The sequence below is a fragment of the Vulpes lagopus genome, chromosome 2 (genome assembly GCF_018345385.1).
Source record: "Vulpes lagopus strain Blue_001 chromosome 2, ASM1834538v1, whole genome shotgun sequence".
Classification (NCBI taxonomy): domain Eukaryota; kingdom Metazoa; phylum Chordata; class Mammalia; order Carnivora; family Canidae; genus Vulpes; species Vulpes lagopus.
In genome coordinates this window covers 161,377,605-161,404,191 of record NC_054825.1, presented here as the reverse complement: position 1 = coordinate 161,404,191, position 26,587 = coordinate 161,377,605, and the positions used below count along the sequence as shown (strand labels likewise).

The window sequence follows — 26,587 nt, the reverse complement described above, 5'->3', positions numbered from 1 at the left end:
ACAACAAATGTTGGAGAGGATGTGAAGGGGAACCTTCTTGCACTGTTGGTGGGAATGTGAACTGGTACAGCCACTCTGGAAAACTGTGTGGAGGTTTCTCAAAGAGTTAAAAATAGAACTGCCCTAGACCCAGCAATTGCACTACTCGGGACTTACGCCAAAGATACAGATGCAGTGAAACACTGGACACCTGCACCGCAATGTTTATAGCAGCAATGTCCACAATAGCCAAACTGTGGAAGGAGCCTCGGTGTCCATCAAAAGACGAATGGATAAAGATGTGGTTTATGTATACAATGGAATATTAGCCGTTAGAAACGACTAATATACCATTTACTTCAATGTGGATAGAACTGGAGGGTATTATACTGAGTGAAGTCAGACAGTCGGAGAAGGACAAACATTATATGGTCTCACTTATTCATGGAATATAAAAAATAGTGAAAGGGATTAAAGGGGAAAGGAAGAAAATGAGTGGGAAATATCAGTGAGGGTGACAGAACATGAGAGACTCCTAACTCTGGGAACTGACCAAGGGGTGGTGGAAAGGGAGATGGGTGGGGGGTTGAGGGATGGCAAATCGAACTCCAATAAAAACATATACAAAAAAAAAAAAAAAAGATGGGGCAACACCACCACATGTATATGGTGAACAAAGTAACTGCCTAATGGTAAGGTAGGAGGAATTGATGAGCAGTGGCAGGGTCTATAGGATCCTGAGACTGTTGTACTGTTGGACATTATGGCCCTTCTGCAGCTGTTCACAGAGACCCACCTCCAGCAAGCCTGCCCCAGTGAAAACCCCCACCACCTGGGCCCCAGTCCCCCACTTTTTGCCTTCTTGTCTCAGACACTCCTGCAAGTTTCCATGGTGTTTGTTCTGCATTCCCAATGGACACCCCACACTACTACAGGACAGAACCTCTGAATCATCTATACACTGTTGAAGAATCCCACACTGTTCCTTACATCAATCTTTGGTTTTGGCAAAAAGACACCCACCAACCCAGGATCTGATATGTTCCTATTTTGGAGTCTGTACCCAAAAGTCAGGCACCTCCACAATGTCATAACATAAGAGTAACGTCTGTCATGATCTACATACTCTAAGACTCAAGTATTGTCTAATGCAACGTCCCAGTATGTCGTTTGTATCCCACAAAACACCATACCTTCAGTAATGTTTTGCCCTTAATAATGAGATCCTCCACCAAAACCACTACAGATTGCCCCCCAAGTGGTGACATTTTCTCTTCAACCCCTTATGGGTCCTAAGAAACCCCAACGAAGTCAACCTTGTAAACACCAGAGGGCGTGTCCTGAATCCACCCCCTGGGGATTCAGGCACAAACTGCCCCAGGGCTGGTCTCAGCTACATGGAGCAGCGGCCTCTTCATCACAGCAGCCGGCTGGGCAGCCAGTGTCCGATGTCTGGTCAGTGCCGGAAAGAAAAGCCTGCTCCTTCCCTCAAATTGGACCAACTCCAGAAAGTCACCCCACCTCCGGAGCTCCCAGCGGAGCCCTCAGCCTTACAATGGAGTCTGGATTTTTTCCTGAGGGCAACAGGAAGCCAATGAAGGGATTACAGCCAGGGGACGCCCTCCCCGCTCTGTTAGTCCCTCTGCGACCTCCGTCACCCTTCGCCCCTCCTGCCGTCCCGCATCACCTGTCTACCAAGGTCCCAATTCTTCTATTCCTCCCCCATGGTCTCAGAAGACGAGTCTGCTCCTTGCTGCCCCACTCCTATCACCAGTTAAGGCCGCTCTCGTCCAGTGTGCTATCCTCCACCGCCCTGGAGATATATTTTAATCTAGATTCCTCTATTTTTTTTTCTACTTCTACTTTTCTCTGGCTCGCTCCACTCTTACGGTCTCTCCACATCCACCCTCTCTTTCTTCCTTCCTTCCTCTCACACGTAGTCTTTCTTATTCTCCCTCAGACTCTCTGCTTCGCCCGCACCCTCACACTCACAGGTGCGGACCGCAGACGTCCTTTGCCCGGGAAGAACACTTTCCAGGAGGGCTTCAGGTAGGCACACACCCCGTGACACGCCCGGCCAGCGGCATGCAGTCTGTGCGGAAGGCACTCCTAAGGCGGGGAGTAGTACAAAGTGCAGTGCTAAGGCGGAGGGCGGGCTCCGGAGTTGGTGCAGATGGAGGCGGCGTCAGGAGAGAGGTGCGCCTGCAGAACCCCAAGGCCATGGAGATGTGGGGTCGAGGTCTGCACGATCGCGTCCGCCCTGGGGGCCAGCGAGGAAAGACTTTACACGGCGTGGCGGAGAGGGGAAGGGCCGGAGGTGCGGGAGTCCGGGAAGGGTTTTCAGCAGGAAAGAGACCCGGCAGGCGCTGTCTACCTGGACGGAAGGCGGAAAGGCTGGGGGGCGGGAACGCGCCTCAGCGATTTTAACTCGAAACAGACTTGGACCCCTGGATCCGCAGTGGAGCTCCCAGGCCTGGAGTGTCTGACGGTGCTGCCGGGACCAGCGGGCGAAGGCATTTTAAAGTACGTGGCGACCCCGGAATCCCGGGTGCTGCGGGTCGGAGCCGGGGGCGGGGGGAGCGTCCCGCAGAGACCACTGATGAACCAGAAAATCTGACACCACTTACCTGATGGTGCCCTTCGCTCCGCTTCCGGGTCTCTGCAGGAGAGTGCGCGTGCGCAGCTTGTGGTGGGGCAGGGTGGGGGGGTGGCGGGGGCTGGCGGGGACAGGCCGCGGACGGTGGCCTGGACTTGGCAAAAAGTGCGCAGCTGAAGGGACGTGGCCAAGCTTAGGGGCGGGGTCTGGGCCTCCGCGCAGCCTCCGGACGTTTCCCGCCCTTTCAGCCCAATAATACCGTACTTTACGCTTTTGAATTTCTTTTAATTTCTTTGGTGTCTCACGGACCGAACAGTCTCCTGGCTATTTTAAATTAATATTTCAAACAACTTAAAGTGAAAGACCAGAGTTGTGAGACAGTTGTGAGAGCCAAGATGTTTTCCTGTTAAATTGAAAACGGTTTAAGTCAAAGCGCTCTTTGCCAGCAGGCAGTGTTGGAATATAATTAAAAACAAAATCGTCTCCCATCCCAGCAATCCTCTCCACAAAGGCAGTAGAGAAAGAGAACATTTTCATTAGTGAATAAGCATTAAACCAGAACGAGATGTGCATCACAGGCAATCTTGAGAGATTGCAAAGATGAATCTCACCCTGTCACAAAAGACAAGGAGATACAGCCTATTACATACATGTTCCCAAGATAGATCATAACTAGTGCTCAAGAAGACATAACAGCACCATTTGTCACACACAGTTCATCCTAACATCATCAGGTAATCAGGGTGGCCATTTGTGTTAGCTAATTGGCTTTAACCAGAAGGAAAACAAACTTCTCGTATCTTTATGAAAGGAGGGAGTTTTGCAACTTGGAGCAAGGCATCTGCTGAGTTAGGCACCTATCCTCCCTCTCTCCTTTGATGTTTACATTTCTTTTTTTTTTTTAAGATTTATTTATTTATGATAGACAGAGAGAGAGAGAGAGAGGCAGAGACACCGGAGAAGGGAGAAGCAGGTTCCATGCCGCGAGCCCGACGTGGGGACTCGATCCCGAGACTCCAGGATGGCGCCCCTGGGCCAAAGGCAGGCGCTAAACCGCTGAGCGACCCAGGGATCCCCTGATTTTTACATTTCAAAGGGATGACTCACAGATCCTCGAGAGCAAACATTCCTGAGTTACAAAGTTGGCAAGAGCCTTATTTAGCTTTTCAAAGACTTACATTTCAAACAGGAAGACAAAGAACTTACAAGTTTTCTAAGGGAAATGCTCTAGGAAACAGGAGGAAGAGAAAGCCCTTCCCACTTCTTTCAAGAGAGACCTGCTTTCTGTCTCTCATTTTTAGTTTATATTTTTCCTTACAGAAACAACATGCATTCATTCACTAAAGCAATATTGTTTTTTTAACATCCGCGACATGCTCACAAGAATGTGTGCACTACGTGTCAAGAACCGTGCTGGGAACCTCACATAAATTATGTGAGTTAATTCTTGTAATACCTTAGGAATTGGGTTTTATATATCAATTTTCCTCTGGAGGATTTAGGTGCTGGGCTTTGCCTTTCTGGGGGTAGAGATTCTCCTTGTCTCTTCTGTTTCCTTTCCCTATGACTGATCATTAAAATGGTCTTCATATGACTGTACCTCAATATACACAGAAGAAAAGAAAGTAAAGGAGTGGTGAGATTAGTGGTCCTGAGGGGTTTAATGATGGTTTGTTCATTTGTGTTCATGTATTTTGTTAACATGTGGAGCAACCAGTGGGCCCCCAATAGTTGGAGACACTGTGCTTCGAGGAATTTCCTATGCATAGGTTAAAACCAAAAGAGCAAATTTTCACTTATCAAATCTAGGACTTTTGCTCCCTTTTATGTGCATCTGTGTGTCCAGAAAATCTGAGTGCCAGTCCTGGATGGGCAGCCAGAGGAGTTGCCTTGAACTAAGTTCTCTAAGCAGTTCTCAGGAGGTAGGACCTCAGGATGGGAGTGAACGGGAGGAGTGCAAGAGGCAAATTCCATACCTAAGAGGTTATCTGAGAGAATATCTGTTCTGACCATTCTGTTAGACCCTGGATACCCCAGCTTGGCAGAAGAGACTGCCTTCCAGGGTGCAGATTCTGGAGGCAACTGAGCTCTGTGTGAACGCTTGTGTAAGGCCAGAGGTGTGACATAGAAATCTAGGAAATTTTGAGAGGAGCAGTTTTCGCTAGCACCCACTAGCTAGTAAGGGTTTCTTACTTTTTGATACCATGGGGTAGTTGTGGGCAGCAAGTGCCAGCCTCTGTGCAGTTTAGAGACACATGGATTGTGGAGGATGCTGTACTCAGGCCCTGAGGGGCTGTCCACTTCCCTGGGTGTTTGTGCATGCTGGAGGGTTTGGACAGGAAGGAAGAGGCAGAAAGAGGCAGAGTAAGGGAAATCAAGTAAGGGGACAGCACGGGATGGTGGTAGGACTGGCTTGTGCTACATATTCCTGTCCAGGCAGGGCTGAGTACTGCAGCTTCTTCATGTGCACTTAGGGCCATATTGGATTCTGGTTGAGTGTTGAGAGCTCCAAATCAGTAGAGGGACCAATTTGTTGCTGCATGTTTGGATCCTGGGTAAGGGGTGCAAGGACGGTAAACACTCTTTTGAGCACAGGCGCTTAACTTGGTCAAGAACTTATAGCAGTGCAGGCACAGCGGTGAATGACTTCTGAGGGCAGACTCTGGTCCTACAAGGGGAGGAGCCACACTGAGGTCCCCTTCTGAATCCCAGGTGTGGATGCCAAGTGTCACCTGGCATCTCTGTGGCCCATCTTGGTGCCCAAAGACCCTAAATTCCCTGGAGAAACCTAGTCCCAAAGAGGTGATCAGCTGAGGTCCTGCCTCCTCCCAGTGACCCTGATTTTTAAATACTATTTGTATTGCCCAATCCGGACTATAAAACTCATGACTTGTCTTCAGATTTTTTTCCCCATGATTAATTTAAAAAGAGCAAAAAGAGGGGCTCCTGGGTGGCTCAGTAGTTGAAGGCCTTTGACTCAGGTTGTGATCCCAGGTCCTGGGATTGAGTCCTGCATGGGGCTCCCTGAGGGAGCCTGCTTCTCCCTCTGACTATGTCTCTGCCTCTCTGTGTGTTTCTCATGAACAAATAAATAAAATCTTTAAAAAAAAACACCTTAAAACATTAACTTAAAATAGAAATCAACGCTATTAGAAGGAAAGGAAAGGAAAGGGAAGGAAGAAAAGAAAGAAAAAGAAAGAAAAGAAAGAAAGAGAAAGAAAAGAGAGAGAAAGAAAGAAAAGAAAAGAAAAGAAAAGAAAAGAAAAGAAAAGAAAAGAAAAGAAAAGAAAAGAAAAGAAAAGAAAAGAAAAGAAAAGAAAAAAAAGAAAAGAAAAGAAAAGAAAGGAATCAACGCTATTTCCCAGAACAGGACTCAAATTTGCCTAAACCCTAAACACCTGGCAGAGTCCCAGGCCCCGCCCCCACGCCAGCCCCGCCCCAGCCTAGCGTCATTTCCCCCCGACGCCTCATCTCTATGGTTACCACCCGCCACTGAGGCCCCGCCTCCCCCACCCGCGGTCCCCGCGCACGCCTCTTTTCGTTCCGTGCCCCGCCCGGGGCCTGCCTCTTCCCTCTGCGCGTGCGCAGTGCTCTACAGTCTCGGAAGCGGGTTTCGTGGAGCGGAGGCCCGTCTGTGGAGAGTGAGTCTCGTTTTTCTTGTTTAAACCTGCGCCTCGCAGTCCCGCTTCTGCATCTCCGGGGTGCGGAGGGCAGGTAAAATCCCTGCACCACCTCCTCCAGCCCAAGAAAATTCAGACATCTCCCTGGGAGACCGGGGGCGGGGGGCGGTGCTTCTCTTAGGGTTTGAAATCCGCGAGGTGGTCCGCGCCCTGCTCGGCCCCTAGAGGGCAGCGCCGGCCGGTCCTCCGGAGCAGCGGGCCCTCAGCTGGGCCGGGAGGTTCTGGAGAGCCCAGCCCTTCCCGGGACGCACGCGCTTCCCTCACCCCGCGTCCTCCTCAGCCTCCCCGCGTCGGTCCCCGCCTCTGCCCACCTTGTGTTGACGAGGTGACTAACAAGGGCCTGTCTTGATACAGACCGTGCACCCCGCCGTGGATAACATGCTCTCGTGGGAGGCGGGCATCGTATTACATCCCACTCCTGGGTGGGAGGAACCCGGAGAAGGAGAGGAGCTGTCCACCGTAAAAAAACAAAAGTCAGTCACTTTACTAGCAAGATGAGTTTATTCTGGAAGAAGCAGAGGAATTGCAGTTCGGGACGTACATGGAGTGGTGAACCATCGTAGGCGAGTGGGGAGAGAAAAGGAAGGTCAGCCTTTTATTTTTAGATGGAAATTGGGGAGGATTGCTTTAATTGGAGAAGAGCAAGAGTTGGTGGCGGTTTTTCAGTGGCTGCAAGTGGTGGTTAGTGCGTTTGTTGCTGAGCAGGATGGGATCTTCTTTTTCGTACAAGCAGAAGAAGAAAATCTGTAAAAAAACAAAAATAATAATGCCCTCCTTTGTTAAAATAATTCTTCTTCATGTTGGTAAAGCAAGCTGCAGGGCGTGGTACTTGGCTCCCACTCCAGGGCTTCCCTACTCTATTTTATTTATTTATTTATTTTTAAAGATTTTATTTATTTATTCATGAGAGACACAGAGAGAGGCAGAGACACAGGCAGAGGGAGAAGCAGGCTCCCTGTAGGGAGCCCGATGCAGGACTCCATCCCAGGACCCTGGGATCACGACCTGGGCGACCTGGGTGGAAGTTAGACGCTCAACCACTGAGCCACCCAGGTGCCCCTCCCTGCTTCATTTTAAATGAGGTTTCCTTATTTACTTTCACAAGACCTGCTGAGAGAATTATAGAAAAATGAACAAAGAAGAATGAGGGAGAACCACAAACAGATGACATTGGGAATAGCAGCAGTGGGAGAAGAGAAGATGGAGAAATTTAGAGTAAGAAGGAAATTTCCAAGGAGATGATGAAGAGCAAAATGTGGAGAAGAGCCCTTGATGTACAGGAGCATGGGTAACAAAGGGGGAGGCCCTTCACAGGCAGTGAGGGGAGAGGTTAAAAGAGTTGGAGTCTTGGCAGGGGCGCCTGTGTGGCGGAGTTGTCAAGCATCAAACTCTTGGTACCTTCTCAGGTCATGATCTTAAGGACTTTGGATGGAGCCTCAAGTCCGGCTCCATGCTCAGAAGGGAGGCTTTTCAGGATTCTCCCTCTCCCTCGGCACCCCACCACCACCACCCTGCGCCCTGTCTGTCTCTCTCTCTAAAATAAATACATCTTGGGGCACCTGAGTGGCTTAGTCAGTTGGCCATCTGCCTTCCCCTCAGGTCATGGATCAAGCCCCACATCGGGCTCCCTGCTCTCAGGGGAGTCTGCTTCTCCCTCTTCCTCTGCCTGCCGCTTCCCTTGCTTGTGCTTGCTCACTCTCACTTTCTCTCTGTCTCTAATAAATAAATAAAATATGTGATCTTAAAAAAGGAGTTATGGCAGACAGAGAGTGTGGAGCTGGAGGAAAGGAGGAAGCAATGGGCTACAGGAACAGAGGGAAGAAGCCAACCAAGCTGGGGGTGCCTGACAGTGGGGACAAAGGGAGATTAGCAGAGAAAGAGCACAAAAGGCTTATGCATTTGATAATTATATCAGAAGATAACTTCTATTTGCAATCCTTGTTCAGTGAAGAGGGCAGAGACTTGGGTCACCTTCCTCCCTTTGCCTGGGCTCAGAGCAGAAAAGTGGGGCAAGAAATGACTGTCACTACACGGTGCCTTTTTCTTTTTTTAAAGATTTTATTTATTTATTTGAGAGAGAGAGCACAAGCAGGGGGAGCAGCAGAGGCAAAGGGAGAAGCAGACTCCCCACTGAGCAGGGAGTCCAGTGTGGGTCTCAATCCCAGGACCCTGAGATCATGACCTGAACTGAAGGCAGACTTAACTGACTGAGCCACCAAGGCGCCCCTACACTGTGTCTTTAAGGAACATTAAAGTGTTGCTTTTTTGTAATAGCTGTGCTGTACTTTACTCTCCCTTATTTATATTTACATCACTTTTCTTTTTGAAGCTTGAAATAAATCTTGGTTATTTAAGTTATACTTTTCTATAAAAAATTATTTACTTCTGAAGTAAGCTTTGGAGCCATCCTATAAACAGTCGATGGCATTTTCTAAATATGACCTTGCCATTTTAAAAAATTTTGATCTCATATTTCTTTTTAAAAAATTTTTTTTTAACTTTCTGCTTTTTAAGTTAATTTTGTCTAGTTCAGGCTGAGATCTGCCAGCTCTCCTCTCTTTGTCGTGTATATTGAGAACATTTTATGGTATCTGGTAAGTAATTATAGATTTTTTCCAATGTGTCCTTGGTAAATATGTCAGTCTTCTTATATCTAGGTGGAACCTGGTTTAGTCTGTTACTCTGATACTCAATTTTCTTACATTTTGTGTTGATCTATTGAAACAGTGGGCCATGAGTGGACCAGGTTGATATTCCTCTCAAGTTCCTCTTGTCCACTCTTTGCAAATCTTGAAGAATGGGCTGATTTATTTGGAAATGGCAGCTAAAATACCCATCAGATGAGGAGATTTGTGACTATCTTGTTTCTGTAGGTGACCCTCCTGCAATGTTTATAGCAGTGATTCCTAGGTGTCCAAAATTCTGTATTTTGTAAATATTTTACTGTGATGTTCTGGAAAAGAGAAATTTATTGCCTGAGATCACTGTGATCATATCTTGAAATAAGTTCCCTAGGGAAGCCTGGCTGGCTCAATTGGTAGAGCATGCAACTCTTGACCTCAGGATCATGAGTTTGAGCCCCATGTTGGGTTTAGAGATTACTTAAAGAACAGAAAAGTGGGGCACCTGGGTGCCTTTGGCTCAGGTCATGATCCCAGGGTCCTGGGATTGAGTCCTGCATCAGGCTCCCAGCAGGCAGCCTGCTTCTCTCTCTGCCTATGTCTTTGCCTCTCTCTCTGTCTCTCATGAATAAATAAATAGTCTTTTTTTAAAAAAAAAAGAAGAAGAAGAGAAAAGAAATAGGTGTCTCCTTTGTTGAGACATGTGAAAGATGGTCCTAGAATTTTTAAAAGTGATGCAGGCAAACCCTGCCCACTGGCCCCATCAGGCCACCATATGAGAATTCAGTTACATCAAGTTCTGCTTACCCAGCGCCAACCTTCTCAGGATAACTTAATGAAATGACTCCCTTGTAGGCCTCCATGAGCCCACCCCAACATGGAGATGATGGACTACACAGAAACGGATTTTGAGCAACACTTAATTGATTAGCAAATTCAATGCATATCTTTGTGTGGCAGTTCTTGGATGGAGTGCCCAGTTGTCATTAGAATTTTAAATAGGGGGCAGTGTGTGCCTGGGGAGCTCAGTTAAGCATCTAATTCTTGATTTGGGGTCAGGTTATGATCTCAGGATTGTGAGATGGAGCCCCACAGTGGGTTCCCAACTCGATGTGGAGTCTGCTTGAGATTCTCTCCCCTGTGTACATGCATGCCTGTTCTCTCTCTCTCTCTCTCTCTCAAATGAGTAAATAAGTCTTTAAAAAAAAAAAAAAAAGAATTTTAAATGGGTCCCAGTCCTCCAAAAGTGAAACATAAAACATTAGTATGGAGGCAGAGACATAGCCTCCGAGTCCTAGGCCATCATCATGTGTCTATCTCTGCAGCAGGAGTAAATCTGTAGGCAGACAATGTCACTTGCTGGCACTGAACCCTCTACAGGCCTCCTCTTATCATCAGGACAAAATGCAGATTCCTCACCATCGCTACACAGCCCTGTATGATCAGGATTTCCAGCCTCATCCTGGGAACTTCACAGTGCACACAGCTCACTCTGCCCCAGTCACATTCACCTTCTCTCTGTTCCCAAATACCAGCCTTTTCTGTCACAGGACCTCATCCCTGCCCTTCCCTTCTGTCTCTAAATCATCTTGGCTCTGGCCCTTTCTCCTCATGTAGGTTTAGGCTCAGCAATGTGTGTCTAGCCTCTCCCACCCGTCCTCTGCAGTGCCCTTCCCTGGCCAGCTGCCATGTTCTGCAGGTTGAATTGTCTCCAGGTCAATCACCCAATATGAGAAAAGCTCTCCTCCTTTGACTGAAGTCTTTCCTGTTTTCCTTCCACTGGAGGGCACACAAGTTGGCTGCCTCACCTTCTCTTGGGGTTGTGTTTAGATGCTAGGGCTGTGGATTGGGCTGAGTAGTCCTCAGGAAGACCAAGGAGCTAGGGCAGGTGATGAGGACAGTGCCCATATTTGTTCTGGGAAATTTAACACATTGATCTAAACCTCCTGTGGCTGCTTATTTTACTCAACATAAAAGCAAAAGGATGTACTGAAGCCTGGAAAGTCCTGTGGACCAGGGGTCCCCAATATTTTACCTGTGGTATCACTGCCCTCTGCCAGTTCCTGGGTCGTCCTTGCTGAGCACATCACAGGGAGCAGCTGCATCTTGGATGAGGGCTTTGCCTTCTAGCAGTTGATCTGCTCAGGGTCGAGGATCCTAATTTCCCTTCAGGAAAGGTGAGGACAAGGTCAGGAGCCTAAGAGGGCACAAAATAGGCTGAAGAACTAGAGATTCTTGTAATTTGCTGTGAGTGGGGAGAAGAGGAGACCTGGTGGCCTCTGTTAGGAGATCTATGGGCTTCTTTCTCTGACATCCTCATTGGACTCCCATGTTGTCCCCAGTGGCCCTCAGTGTGCACTTGTGTCCATTACTGCTGCAGAGCCTGTGTCCAGTGGTCCCTGTGCCTTAGCCCAGTTCACTCGTGTGCAGGAAGAGGAGAAGATGGGGCAAGATGGAAGTGGCCTAGAGGGTCTGCAGGAGCCATGTGGGAGCAAGTGGGCCTCCAGATGGCCCAGTGAATGGTGTGTGCACATGTCCCAGGCTCGGTTGTAGGATTGAAGGATGTGTGAAACTTTGGGAGTGGTGTCTCAGTTCTAGCGGGAGCACCCAGAAGAGGGCTTAAAGGTATTTGGGGGGGCTGCATGGGTCCATTCAGGGTGCCGTTGTCACAGCTCAGGTTCCCTGGGACACAGAAGCTGAGACTGAGATTTGCCTGCTGGATTTAACTGGGAGACTCAACATGGCACCCAAGGGAGCATGATGGGAGTGGGCTTAGACAGAGACACATTACTCTATGCTGCGTTCAGAGGGAGGGCTGGCCACAGCAGATGGCACCTTGGTCCTGAGTGCGTGGACCCAGGAGGTGCCACCCAGCATCCACTCCACATAGTGACCTCTGTGGGGTCTTTGCAAGAATTATTCATTGATTTTTTGCAAGAATCATAGTCCAATGCAGAGGATTTGGAGAAAAGGTCTCAGAGAACCTTCAGGGGATGACTTTGCTCTTTTGGATTATTCTGCATTGCAAGTTAAGAATGATTCAAATCTGTTTTGGGAAATCTAAATGAGAATTTGCAGTGTTTTTGGAAGATGTCGAGGTCTTGTTGGGGTATGTGCATCCTTGTAGACATCTGTTGAGAGGGAGGAGAGTGGTCTGAATGAAGGACTCTTGGCTGGCTGGATGTCTGTCTTTCTTTTCTTTCTTTTTTTCCTTTTCTTCCTTTTTTCTTTCCTTCCCTTTCCCTTCCTTTCCTTTTTTCTTTTCTTTCTTTTCTTTTCTTTTTTCTCTTTTCTTTTCTTCTTTTCTTTTTTCTTTCCTTTCCTTTTCTTTTTTCTTTTCTTTTCTTTTCTTTTCTTTTCTTTTCTTTTCTTTTCTTTTTTCTTTTCTTTTCTTTTCTTTTCTTTTTTTTCATGTAAGCTTTATGCCCAACATGCAGCTTGAATTTACAACCCTGAGACCAAGAGTCACATGTTCTCCTGACTGAGCCGGCCTGGTGCCCTGGACTCACGGCTTCCCACTCTCCCCTCTGCTCCTGGTCAGCTCCCCCAACCCTCATGATGAAGACTGTTCCAAGGACAAACAAGACCCATGCATATTTCAGTCCCCCATAAGGCGGCCACGCCAGAGGATGTACCAACATCACTGTGGGCCTGAGATTGTTCCCCAGTGGCCAGCCCCACTCAACATCTCAGGACCATATGGCATCCTTCCTCCACTGCATCTTCAATTTGTACATCTCAGGAATCATCTCAGTCCATATACACAGAGGGAGATTTTGCCCATCTTTCACATGTGCATGCACCCCCCTCAAAGCTTTGTACTCACTGTCTTCTTGCATCTCTAAAACAAAACATTCTGTTAACTAATTTCACTGCTAGTTCAAACTCTTTTCCGTAATCCCTTTCCTTTTTTTTTAATGTTTCAAGTTTTTATTTAAATTCTAGTTAGTTAACCTACAGTGTTAGGTTAACTCCACCTACAGTAGAGTATTAGTTTCAGGAGTAGAATTTAGTGACTCATCTCTTACATACAACACCCAGTGCCCCTCACAAGTGCCCTCCTAGATCCCCGTCATCCATTTAATTTAGCCCATTCCCTCCCCACCTTCTGCTCCCTTCCAGAATGCAAGCCACTAAAAGTTGGCTTTTACTGTCTTCATATCTTGTCTCCACTTGTCACAGGAACCCCATCTGGTCAAGCCTTCAACAATCACTATGCCCCTGAGACTTTCTCTTTCAGAATCACCAGGGACCCCATTTCTCAGCCCAGGATTGAATCTCCTGGCTTCATCCTGTTTTTTCTGTCAGAAGCAGGTGGCACATGAGACCACTCTCTCTTCCTTGACACGCTTTTCCTTGGTTTGAGGACATCCCACTAACCTTGACTACTCTACCTACCTTTTGGTTTTCCTGATCACCTGTCACCTTCCCTGCTGGTGTCTGCTGAACTGCCTGGTATCTGAGTGTGGGGCACCCCACAGCTTAATCCTTGTACCTCTTCTCTGTCTACCCCCTGCCTTTCCTCATCACCTCATCTCCTGGCTCTCAACATCACCTGCATATGTCCCAGTTTCCCCTCTCCTCCAGACTTCTGCCCTGAACTCCATCCCATGTCCAGCTGCCTCTACATCTCTGCTGGAACACCTGGGGCATGTCCATCTTATTTGTGCAGAACTGACTCAAGCTCCCCCAGTCACTCTCCTCCTGTGCCCCCCACATCTAGGTGAAGGTGACCCTGTACTTCCTGAGGCCTAGATGCACATTTTGGCATGATTCTAGTATAAGGTACTATATTATTTGTAAATGTTTTAATGTATAAGATGAAAAAAGTTTGATGTTTGCTTAAAGTGAGAGGAGGAATACATGTTTTCTAAACTTCTTTCAAGATGTGAGAGGCAAATGTTGGAAGACCACGCCCTTCCCCATCTGCTACCCCAGCTGCCTCTCTGACCTCCTCTCTTGCTGGTCCCCTCCTCACCCTGCTGCAGCCATGCTGGCCTCTTCCCCTCACCCTGCTGCAGCCATGCTGGCCAGGCTTGCTCCTGCCTCAGGGCCCTCCCAGGGCCTATCCCTCTGCCTGGGACTGTCTGGCTCCTCAGATGCAGGTGGCAAACAGCATCCTCCCTTGAGTCCTTGATCTGATACTATCTTCTCTGATACCCCTTGATTCCCTGTTTCCTCTGCCCCTTCCCCTTCCAGGTCTGGGCCCTGGTGACAGCAGGCTCCCAGGGAGACCAGAGCCAGAGGTGGGAAGTGTCTTCTGGGCTGGCCTGTGTGCTCCACCCAGCTGCACCCTGGATGGCTGAGTCGTTTTGCAGATACCATTCTTGTGCCCTCTCCCAGAGATTCCCCTTCCATTGGTCAGGGGTGTGGGGGGGATAGGGCCCAGCCTCAGTTCTAGTAAAGTGACCCAGGTGCTCCTGATGGGTCTCCAGCATTGAGCAGCAAAGCCCTGGGTCCTCTGTTTCTGAGGCTGACAGCAGCTCCCGATCCAGGGAGAGGGGAGGGGCCCCTGCTCTGTTGGGGTGTGGTCAGGATGGGTCTGTGACCTGGAGGGGAGTGTGGGTCCAGCCCAGGTCCCCACTGCTGCAGTGAGGGGGGTACTTCCCAGGGCAGGGGCCAGTTGTGAAGAATGGGCTGGGAACACTTGTGTTGGTATCTGGAGGGGTTCATGGTCCCTGAGTCTCCTCCTGTGGCAGTAGCAGCAGGGACTGTTGTCTCCCCAGGGGGAGGTCTTCCTGTGTGAGGTTGTGGTACAGGAAGGACAGAGATTGATTCTAAGCATTCAGCTGCATATTCTTGACCCTCAGGACTGAATTCTCAAGACTGATCTTGTCTGAGGAAGAAGGAGGAAGGGAGGAGTCAGGCATGGCTGTTTGTCAGGTAAAGTCATATTGTTGGTTGTTTTTCCATCTCTCCCTCCTACTGTGCCCTTCTCTTCTTGGACTCACTCATCTTCTCTGACTCTGATGTGTCCACCTGAGCTGTTTGTGTCCACACTCCCCAGGCCTTCCCTCAGTCCCTCTCCTCTCCACATAGATTCCATCTCATGGTGCCCCAGTGATGTAGAGCCTGTGAGGAGGCCCTTTTCTGTCATGGAGAGACGAATCCTCTTATTTCAGTACATTTAAGTATGTATATATGTGTGTGCGTGAATGCATGGATGTGCAAGCCCATAGTTTTTAAAAAGACATTATTATTACTTCATAAGTAAATTATTGTTGAAGAGTTTTCTTACGAATTTTCCATGGCTATACATTTTTTTCTACACTTACACGAATTAAATAGTATAAGAAGAGTGACTTTTATGTGCACATGTATGCATATATAATGACCTCTATGTTGTTAGCCTTAAACTTGTTTCAAATTGTCTCAGGGAGCCCTCTGTCAGTTTACTTTTGATGCTGTCTGTTACAGATGTTTAATTGTTTAGGTTCATTCCAGAGCCTAAACATCTAGGTTCAGTTGCTTGTTCTGCCACTTCTTAACATTTGACCTTGGGTGGGTTTCCAGGGTCTCCTCAGGAAAATGGGAACAGATCTGTCTTTAACAATTGATGCTGTTACAATTAGTTCCTGTGAAGCATTTAACATAATGCTTAGCACTTAGTTCGTGTAAAGCATTTAGCATAATGCCTACCACATGGGAAGTATTCAGGACTCTTATTCATTACTGTTGCTATCATTATCACAGTTTCTAGATTCTGGCCTCTAAAGCCATGTGGACCTTGTCATCTCTGAAGATACCACTCATGCTATAGCTCATTCATTTATTGATATCATTCATTATGTACAACATGATAAGTAACACTTCTTATAATCATGTATTGGTTTTCTATTTTTTAAAAGTTTATTTTTTTTAGTAATTTCTACACCCAATGTGGGGTTCAAATTCAACCCCAAAATCAAGAGTCACATGCTTCTCTGACTGAGCCAGCCAGGCACCCCTGATTTTGTATTTTTATATTTTTTATATTGTCCACAAAAATGAAAAAAGCCATATTGAGAGACCTTCCTAACCTCTTATGGAAAAGTATAATAGAGCAAAATAAGGGTCACATAACTTGCTCGGGACTACCTTATGTGTTGGGACGCCTGGGTGGCTCAGCGGTTGAGCGCCTGCCTTCATTCAGTCCAGGGCATGATCTTAGAATCCTGGGATCGAGTCCCACATCAAGCTCCCTGCATGGAGCCTGCTTCTCTCTCTCTGCCTAGGTCTCTGCCTCTCTTTCTGTATGTCTCAGGAATAAATAAATAAAATCTTGGAAAAAAAAAAAAGGAATACCTTATGTGGATCTGTGAGAACACCCACTTCATATGAATTGATCCTTATACATCTCTCTTTTCATTTATGTGAAGATAAGAACTCTCTCCATAGCTCCTTGGTGAAATGTGTTCTCATTTCAGGGATGGTTGACCTTCAGGGACGTGGCCATAGAATTCTCTGAGGAGGAGTGGGAGTGCCTGGACTCTGCTCAGAGGGCCTTGTACAGGGACGTGATGTTGGAGAATTATAGGAACCTGGTCTCTCTGGGTGAGGATAATGTCCCTTCAGCAGTGGGGATCTGCCCTTGGGTATCTTTGCATTTTCCTTTGTTTGCCTCATGGGAGCCCCTGCCCTGCTTGATTGAGATTGAAGCCTTGTTGATGCAGAAATGAATGGGGCATCTGGACTTTACATTTACACTTTCTTCAGATGATCTGCGCACTTAATCAGGCAGGTGCCAGAGCTTAAGTATGCATAAAACCTTATGAAAAACTTAAAATATCCAGTTCCATTTTTTTCTACCCCCAGTGCTATTGATTCACTAGTTCTCAGAGGACATCAAAACATTCGTATAAACTGTTCTTTAAGTATTCAGAGGATATTCAGTGGCTGGATGAATTTTTGAAATTATTTTTCAGCTTTACTGAGGTATAATTGATGAAGAAAATTGTAATATAAAGTGTACACCATGATGATTTGAAATACACATATATTGTGCAAGGATTTCCATAATCAGGTCAACACACATTACCTCACTTGTTTTCTTTTTCTTTCGTCTTTTTTTTTTTTTTTTTTGGTGACAACACTTAAGTTCTATTCTCTTAGCAAATTTCAATTATATTATCAACTCTAGTCACTAGTTATACACTAGCAAGCAAATTTCAATTATATTATCAACTCTAGTCACTAGTTGTACACTAGCTTCTCAGACCTTATTCACCACATTGCTGAAATTTTGTCCCCTTTTATTAGCATTTCCCCTCTGCCTCACCCTCAGCAGCCATGCATCCTACCTTGTTTCTAAACGTGACTCCTTTCCTTGTCATCATGCTCCCTTCCTGCTAAATATCTTCCATTTTTTGCTCCACAGCTATACTATAATTCGTTCAGTTAAGATTGGGACAGCCTGATGGTATTTGCCATGTCAGTTCCTCCTTTATTTCTAAGGTCAGAATTCTAACTGCCCTGGTACATTTATCTTCCTTAGATTGGCACATACAGTTGCTTCTCTCATCTGCTCATTACTTCCTGCCATCCACTCTTGACTTTCCTTCCATGTGGTCTTTCTTTACATGGTTCCTCAATCTGGATGGACGACACTATTGCTTACTAGCATATTGATTTTGTACTCTTGAACACCCTGATTCCCAAAGGACCCTTCACCAGCCACACTACTCTCACTGTATAAGGAAAGATCCCTGTTTATCCATCATATCACTGTCTCAGGATGGTACGGAAATCCATATATGCAGAGAGTGACAGGGTACTTAGGATGGCTGAGTGACACTCTTAGCAACATAACACAGCTCTGGTGTCTCCATGAAGTATTTATTTCTGAGCTCATGATCTTTACTGTGACTTACAGGCAGTCCTGCATAAGAACACATTGTCTGAACCTGCAGGCCCAGGTCAATCCTGTTTCTCTAACTTACTTTCTCTATAAATAGAGGTTAGAAACAGAAACCCCGTGTGCCTACTGTCCCTATTTTAAAAATAGTGATAATTTGGGGGTACCTGGGTGTTTCAGTCAGTTAAGGATCCAACTCTTGATTTTGGCTCATGCCTTGATCTCAGAGTCATGAGTTCAAGCCCTGCATTGGGCTCCACACGGGGCATGGAGCCTGCTTTAAAAAAAAAAAAAAATAGCAACAATTTCCCTCAAGGCTTTTTTTTTTTTTTTTAAAGATTTTATTTATTTAAGAGAGAGACAAACAGCACACTAATGAAAGGAGGGGAAAAGGGAGAAGGAGAAGTAGACTCCCTGCAGGAAGCCTGATAGCAACATGGGGCTCGATCCTAGGACCCGGGGGATCATGACCTGAGCCGAAGACAGACACCTAACTGGCTGAGCCACCAGCCAGTTAGAAGGTTTAGAATATTCCATGTTTTATAGTAAAGTCTCAGAAATTCCTTTGTTTAGTAAGATACAGCAACCTTCTGTCACGATTTTAAGCAGTTGGTCTTTTGCCTATGTCTTGGCTCAGCCTGCCATAACAAATACCATAAACCAGATGGCTGAACTGGTAGAAATTTATATCTCATAATCCTGGAGACTGGCAGGATTAGTGCTAGTCAGTTCAATTCCTGATGAGCATTCTCTTTCTGGTTTAGAACACTGTCTTGCTGTGTCTTTGCATGATGGAAAGAATGAGAGATAGCAAATACCCCCCTCTCTTCTGATAACAGCCCTAATCCCATTCACAGTACTCCACCCTCATGACCTGGTTACCAGCAAAGACCTCACCTCCAACACCATCGTATTGGGGTGGACACAGGCTTTCAGAGCATGCAGCCTGCATTATATTTTGTATGTTTTTATTCTGTAGTTTTGTCCAGTGTTTGATCTGACCTTAGTTAATAAGTTTTTCATGCACAAGCTCTTTATTACATATAGTTTGTGTCCAATGAACTAGAAAATTAAAGAACACTGCATAGATAGGGAATTGCTCTATTGCTTTGCTGTTACATAACTGCAGGCATAAAATCATAATTATAGTTTATGGGGCGCCTGGTTTGCTCAGTCGGTGGAGCCTTTGAGTCATGGGTTCAAGGCCCACGTTGAGAATAAGATCACTTAAAAAAAAAATCATACTTGTGATTTCTGACTCTTTCCCTAGTTACTCTTCTTTATAATGTTAAGTGTTTGACTTGGTACTTCAAAAGTGAGTAGTCTTAATACAAATTCCAGTTCTAATACTATGTGCTGGTCTAGAATAGAAGCCTTTTTTTCTTAGAAGAGATTTGTTAAGAATTACACAAACTATAATTTTGTATAATTGTGGTTACTTATTATTTCTGTCCTGGTTTCAGTACAGGTTACTAGAATATTTTCATGATTTGTGGACGATTTTTCTGAATGTATAATGCAGCACCACTTGTTAATGTTAAAAAATGGCCATTCCAAGTGAATAGAGTTTTATTTATTTTTTATTTTTTTATTTTTTTATTTATGTTCGTCACACAGAGAGAGAGAGAGACAGGCAGAGACACAGGCAGAGGGAGAAGCAGGCTCCATGCACTGGGAGCCCGACGTGGGATTCGATCCCGGGTCTCCAGGATCGCGCCCTGGGCCAAAGGCAGGCGCCAAACCGCTGCGCCACCCAGGGATCCCCTGAATATAGTTTTATAACCAGTATTCAGAAAAATATTTTTCTAACATTTTTGGATTAAATTCTTCCTCACTTCCCCAGTGCTGCTACAGTTCTCCAATTCCAAATAACCATTTACTAGATTACTCATTAGATAAGTTTGGGATTATTTACCATTAGAGTATGTCATGCTATGCTTTAGCATGAGTACACAATAAATATGCAGTAAATATATATAGTTTTTTATCTCTTCAAATATGAAATAGCCATATATTTTCTGTGAAGTGGTATGTGATAGAAAAATACCCCCCCCCTTTTTTTTTTTTTTATTTATAGAGACACAGAGAGAGAGAGAGGCAGAGACACAGGCAGAGGGAGAAGCAGCTCCATGCAGGGAGCCTGATGTGGGACTCGATCCGGGGTCTCTGGGATCACGCCCTGGGCTGGAGGTGGCGCTAAACCCACTGAGCCACCAGGGCTGCCCAAAAATACCCCTTCTTTCAGGGCTGGCATAAGTTGGCACACTGATTCTTTTTTTTTTTTTGGCCATTGATTATTGAAAGTAGGCTTCTCTAAAATTAATTTGAATTACATGTAATCACCCTTTAATGTTAAAGGATCCTATTTCTTTTGTGTTCCTAAAAATTGAAGAACACAATTCCATTTCATAACTGATTAAAATATGTAATATTTTTGGTATAATGTGTTTTTCAGTATGGAATTTTTCTGTAATTAATGGGAAACCTGTGGTTCTTTATATCTTGTAGCTATCACTCCCAAATGTATGATCAAGGAATTACCACCACAAGACAACAGTAACATAGGGGAAGTATTGCAGGCAGTTATATTGGAAAGACATAAAAGCTGTGACACGGAAGATTATATCTTCAGAGCAATCCAGAAAAATATTCATGACTTTGAGTGTCAGTGGAGAGATGGTGATAGAAATTACAAAGCAGTGCTTGTGACCCTTAACAAAAATCTCACTGGTGGAAGAGTTCAATGTGGTAGAAGAGATGAAGGAAATAAGCCAATGGAAAACAGGTTTGGACTAAGCTTCCAGTCACATCTGACTGGAGTGCAGGTACTTCAAACTGAAGGGAAAATATATGAATGTCACCAAGTTGAGAAGTCTGTCAGCAATGGTTCTTCCATTTCACTACGTCCAAGAATTATTCCTAGTGTCCAAACCAACATTTCTAATGAACGTGGGAATGATTTCTTGCATTCTGCATTACTCACACCAGACCAGAAAGCACACATTAAGGAAAAACCTTATGAACATGACGAGTGTGACAAAGCAGTTAATCCCAATTTACACCTCAGTAGACTTCAGATGATCCATACAGGAGAGAAACCATATAAATGTGATGTATGTGGGAAAGTCTTCAGTCACAACTCACACCTTGCATGTCATCGAAGAATCCACACTGGAGAGAAACCTTACAAATGCATTGAATGTGGCAAGGTCTTCAGTCGCAATTCACACCTTGTACGTCATCACAAAATTCATACTGGAGAGAAACCTTACCACTGCAATGAGTGTGGCAAAGCCTTTAGTGAGTGTTCAGGTCTTACTAACCATCAAGTAATCCATACTGGAGAGAAACCTTACAAATGTAATGAATGTTGCAAGGTCTTCAGTCAGAGTTCAGGCCTTGCAAGTCACCGAAGAATTCATACTGGAGAGAAACCGTACAAATGTAATGAGTGTGGCAAAGCCTTTACGTATAGCTCACAACTCACTAACCACCAGGTAATCCATACTGGTGTGAAACCTTACAAATGTAATGAGTGTGGCAAAGCCTTTAATCAGAGCTCACATCTCACTAGACATCAGATAATCCACACAGGAGAGAAACATTACAAGTGTGATGAATGTGGGAAGGTCTTTAGTTACGATTCACACCTTGCACGTCATCGCAGGATTCATTCTGGAGAGAAACCTTACCAGTGTAATGAGTGTGGCAGAGCCTTTAGTATGTATTCAAGCCTTACTTATCATCAGGTAATCCACACTAGAGAGAAACCTTACAAATGTAATGAATGTGGCAAGGTCTTCAGTCAGAGTTCAAGCCTTCCTAGTCATCGGAGAATTCATACTGGAGAGAAACCATACAAATGTAATCAGTGTGGCAGATCATTTATTCAACGCTCAAACCTCACTAGACATCAGATGATTCATACTGGAGAGAAACCATATAAATGTAATGTATGTGGGAAAGTCTTCACTCAAAATTCAAGCCTTGCAAGTCATCTGAGAATTCATACTGCGGAGTAACAAATGTAGTGAATGTGACAAAGCCTTTATTATAATTTCAAGCATGAATTGACATTAGAGAGTCCACACTGAAGAGAAATCATAAATGTAACATGTGGCAAAGAATTTACATAGGCTCACAACTCATTAGACATCGGAATATACATCTTTGATGAAACCACATTAATGTAATGTGCATGCTAAGGCTTTTACCCATGAATCAAAACTGCAGAACATTACAGGACTCATACTGGAGAGTAACCTTACAATGTAATGAATATGAAGGCTTTTTGTCAAATATTCATGCCTTTGATATCGTGCAAATATTTATACTAGAGGAAAACCTACAAATTTACTGGACATATAAAGGCCTTTAAAGCAACAGTATATCCTGGGGATTCACCAATTCATAATAGAACAAATAATTCATAATAGGAAGAAGTCTTAGAAATGTAATGAATATTTTTATATTTCTTCCATGAGTTTCACAACAGAATCCACATCAGAGAATTCTTTTGAGGAACAAAATGACTAAGTCTCAAGTTCTCTCAATTTAACCTGAGATAGTACATACTGCAGATTTTTTTTTTTAATACAGCATACCACAGAATAAAGCTAAAATGGATTAAAACGCCTGATGGGAAGAAAGATACATAAAGATATAGCAAAGATATATAGATCCCGAAGATATTATTCCATGGTATCTTTTCTAAGACTTTTCTAGTTTAAAGTATTGTTTTACATTTTACATGTAAAGCTGTGATCATTTCTGAGCTAATATTTGTACAGGTGTGAAGTTTTTGCAGAGATTCTTTTTTTTTCCCCCCTCTGGTATGGGAAATCAACTGGTCCCACATTTTTTTTTTTTTTAATTCTCTCTTCTCTTAATTTCCTTGGTACCTTTGACAAAGCTCAGTTGGAAGTACTTGTGTGGGGCCATTTCTGGGTTCTCTATTCTTTTACATTGAGCCATATGTTTCTTACCCCACAAATACAATGTAGTCTTGACTTCACTATATTAGAAATATTGAATGATTCCAGCAACCTTATTCTTTTTCAGATGTTTTCGCTATTGTAGTTCCTTTGCCTTTCCTTATAAATTTTAGAATAATCTTGTTTCTGTCTATATCTTGATAGAAATTGCATTAAACCTGTGTGTCAATTTGCAATCATTTGACATCATTTCTATGTTTTATCTTCCAATGACTGTGGTATATCTCTATTTGTGTGATCTTTTATAGATTTTTAGCATCAAGATCCTGCCGGTGTTTTTTTTAATTAACCTATGTTTGTACTTTTCCCTTTTTGAGCAATCACACACATTGTGTTTTTGATTTGTTTCCATGTGTTAATTGCTACTGTGAGGCAATAAGAATTTTAAAAGATTTTATTTATTTGTTTATTTATTTAAAGAGAGCATGCATGGAGAGAGGTGCGTAGGGAAGGGAAGAAAGACGATCTCAAGCAGACTGCACTGAGCATAGATCCTGAAATGGGGCTTAGTCTCACCCCATGTCATGCTTAGTCGTGAGATCATGACCTAAGCCAAAATCAAGAGTCAGACACTTAAGCAACTGAGCCACCCCGGCACCCCAAGGTAGAATTTTTTTAATGTTGGTCTTGTGTCCTCAGAATTTACTCATTTCACAGGGCACCTGGCTAGCTCAGTTGGAAGAGCATGCAATGCTTGATCTCTGGGTCCTGAGTTCAAGTACCGCATTGGGTGTAGAGATCACTAAAAAAAATAAACTAAAAGAATTGACTAATGTCGCTATATATTTATAGGTTCTTTGGGCTTTTCTATGTATACTGTTTCATTAGTTTCCTAATGTGGCTGTAAGAAATTACCACAAACTAAATGGATTAAAACAATAAAATTCTCTTACACTATTCAATTTAAGACCTCTAAAATGGAAAAAAAAAAAAAAAAAAAGACCTCTAAAATGGATCCACAGCACTGTTAAACTTCTTGATCTTCCAGCAAAGAATATGTTTTCTTGCACTTTCCAAGTTCTGGAAACTGCTTATATGCTTTGCCTCATGGCCTACTTCTGCCAAGGTAGTATCTTGATATCTGTCCATCCTGGTTCTGTCAGACCAACAACTTCTCTAAGTCTCCAATTCCAACTGGCATCTTTGTCACATCCTGATTATATCATGTCTATCAGATAATCCAGGATCATCTCCCACCTCAAGATCCTTAACTAGGGCACATTTGCAAACTCCCTTTTGACAAAGAATGTAATCTTCACCGTTTACAGAGATGATATACCTATCTTTTGTGTGTGTTGGGGGGTGGGGTGCATTCATCCTACTGCAACTACATAACCTTCCATGGATGGGTACGCTATTACACCTTCCTTTCTGGTCTCCACTTTTCTGTCCTTAATTTAATTGGCTTTAGCTTATATTGACTAGCAGTGATAACAGGACATTGACACCTTATCCCCAATCTCTGTGGAGGAATTATTCAGTCTTTCACCATTAAGCCTGATGTTCACTGTATAATAAGGTTTTATAGCTGTTCTTTATTGAGTGGAGGAAGTTTCCCTCTATAGGTTGAGTTCCTTGTATAGTTTGAATATTAACACCCTAGATATATAGTGTGCAAATATTTTCTCCTAGAGATTGCCTTTTCATTTTTTTTTTTTTAAGATTTTGTTTACTCATGAGACACAGAGAGAGAGGCAGAGACACAGGCAGAGGGAGAAGCAGGCTCCATGTAGGGAGCCCGACATGGGACTTGATCCCGGGTCTCCAGGATCACACCCGGGGCTGAAGACAGTGGTAAACCACTAAGCCACTTGAGCAGCCCTGCCTTTTCGTTCTTGATGGATTCTTCTGCTGTGCAGAGACTTTTAATATTTTTTTATTTTATTTTTTTACTTATTTGAGAGAGGGAGAGAACATACCAGAGAGAAACCACAAGTGGTGAAAGGGAGAAGCAGACTCCCTGCTAAGTAGGATGTCCAACTCCGTGCTCAACACAGGGCTCCATCCTAGGACCCTGAAATCATAACCTGAGCCAAAGCAGACACTAAACTGAATGAGCTACCCATGCACCCCTGTGCAGAAACTTCATAGTTCAATGTGGTCACACCCATCCATTTTAGCTTGTTTCTCCCTGTGTTTTTGGTGTCAAATTCAAGAATTATTCCACAGGCCAATGTCAAGAAATTTTTCCCATTTTTTTCTAGGAGTTTTACAGTTTTCAGGTCTTGCACTTTACATTTTTGATACTTTTTCTAGTTGATTTTATGTATGGTGAAATAAAGGTCCATTTTCAACTTCTGCATGTGGATAACGAATCCAATTCCTCCTGCACCATTTATCAAAGAGACTATCTTTTCCCTGGTGTGTGTTTTGGCACCAGTTTTGCACATCGGTTCGCTGTAAATATGTGAGATTATTTCTCCTCTGTCTAGCTGGGGTCTTGTAGGACCTACTAGAGAATTATCAGTCCAGTTTCCCTCTAAAATAGCCTTAAGGAATTGGGCTCTCTCACCCCTCCCGTTTGCCTCATCCTTAGTTGTCCTTTCTCAGAACTGCTTAGAATGGGGTTGGTGGGGGGTTGCTCCTGCCCATCAATTGCCAGGCACCTAGATGCAAAAAAAGGAGTACAAAGAACTTAAAATTTGGTAAGTGAATTTGTAGAGTTTTTGTTGTTATAACCTATGTTCTAAGAGTTCCTTGTAGCACCAAGTCTTCTATTCCTAGGAAGTCCATGGGTTGCTCCACATGTCAAAAATAGAAGTCATGAATGCGAATGAACAAACCATCAGAAAATTCCCTTGGTGCCATTTCTCTCTACCCCCTCTCTTCATGCTCGTTTGTTTTTCTAAAGTAATTTCTATGCCCAATGTGGGCTTGAACTCATGACCCTGAGATGAAGTTGTATGCTCTACCAACAGAGCCAGCCAGGTGCCTCTCCATTTATATTTAGCTACCAACACACTTAAGATAATTTTTAATCATCAACAGTAGGGTGAGCTGTTTCACCCACAACACTACTGAGACCAAATGTGTGGGGTTTTCTCTACACCAATTCTCCAGCTCTCCTGACATCAGGTGGGTGTCATATAATTCAATTCTGAAACCAACTGCTTGGAATTAGCACAGATCCCAGAGATTAAGGACTTGGTCTCACAACACTGTCTCCACTTCAGATGCCAATCCCAAATCCTGGGCTTCCTGTACTTCTGACCTACTAACTCTAAATAGCTACACATTCCAGTATATTCTTGAGGTAGAAGGAGTGATTTAAGGGATCATTTCTCAATTCTTTATTCCTGACCTTAACAGAAATACTTATAACATTTGGCCATTAACAGAAGGCCCTATGTTCGTTGCAGTTAATCTATAGATCAGATTAACTTTCTTCCTCATCCTATGTACTGAGCATACATTTTTATTTTAAATATGATGGAGTGTTGAAATATTTAAAGTGCTTTCCTGAAAATGTTAGCATAATAGAGATATGTTCTAATCACATCACAGTAGAGTGTATTACACCACAGTCTATTAAAATATAGGCATTACTGGAGAAAAACCTGCTTAGTCATATTGTATAATATAATGATTCATTTTGCATCAAAACTGAAGTCAAACTGCTTTCTTTTTTATGTCTAAATATGAGGGATATACTAGCAATGCTACAAAACTTTCATGTTTTCTTCTGTACTGAAAAAATCTGTAAATGAGAACTGGCAATACTTCCAAAGAAGTGGGAACGTTTCTTGTAAGGTGTTGAATATTTCAAATTTTTCAAGTTATTTATGTTTCTCTGAACATTCTAAAAGATTTTATTTTATTTAACAAAGAGCACACACAAGCAGAGAGAGAGAGAAGGGGGGAGGTAGGCTCCCTGCTGAGCAGGG

At 44.1% G+C, this 26,587-nt stretch overlaps 2 protein-coding genes across 2 annotated transcripts in view; one reads left to right on the top strand and one right to left on the bottom strand.

The window, feature by feature from the left end:
* Nucleotides 1-2,636, bottom strand: part of LOC121484453 (zinc finger protein 677-like) — a 22,736-nt gene extending 20,100 nt beyond the window's left edge. Inside the window, exons 1-2 of the mRNA XM_041743751.1 lie at nt 2,354-2,636; nt 1,972-2,239 (exon numbers count right to left, since the gene is read on the bottom strand). The gene's annotated coding sequence lies outside the window, so the exon portion shown is untranslated. The remainder of the gene's footprint in view (nt 1-1,971; nt 2,240-2,353) is intronic.
* Nucleotides 2,064-26,587, top strand: LOC121484438 (zinc finger protein 347-like). The gene is made up of 4 exons (XM_041743713.1): nt 2,064-2,502; nt 14,687-14,759; nt 16,283-16,409; nt 20,218-26,587. The coding sequence occupies exons 1-4, from the start codon at nt 2,153-2,155 to the stop codon at nt 21,729-21,731; spliced, it is 2,064 nt and encodes a 687-aa protein (XP_041599647.1). The 5' UTR covers nt 2,064-2,152; the 3' UTR covers nt 21,732-26,587.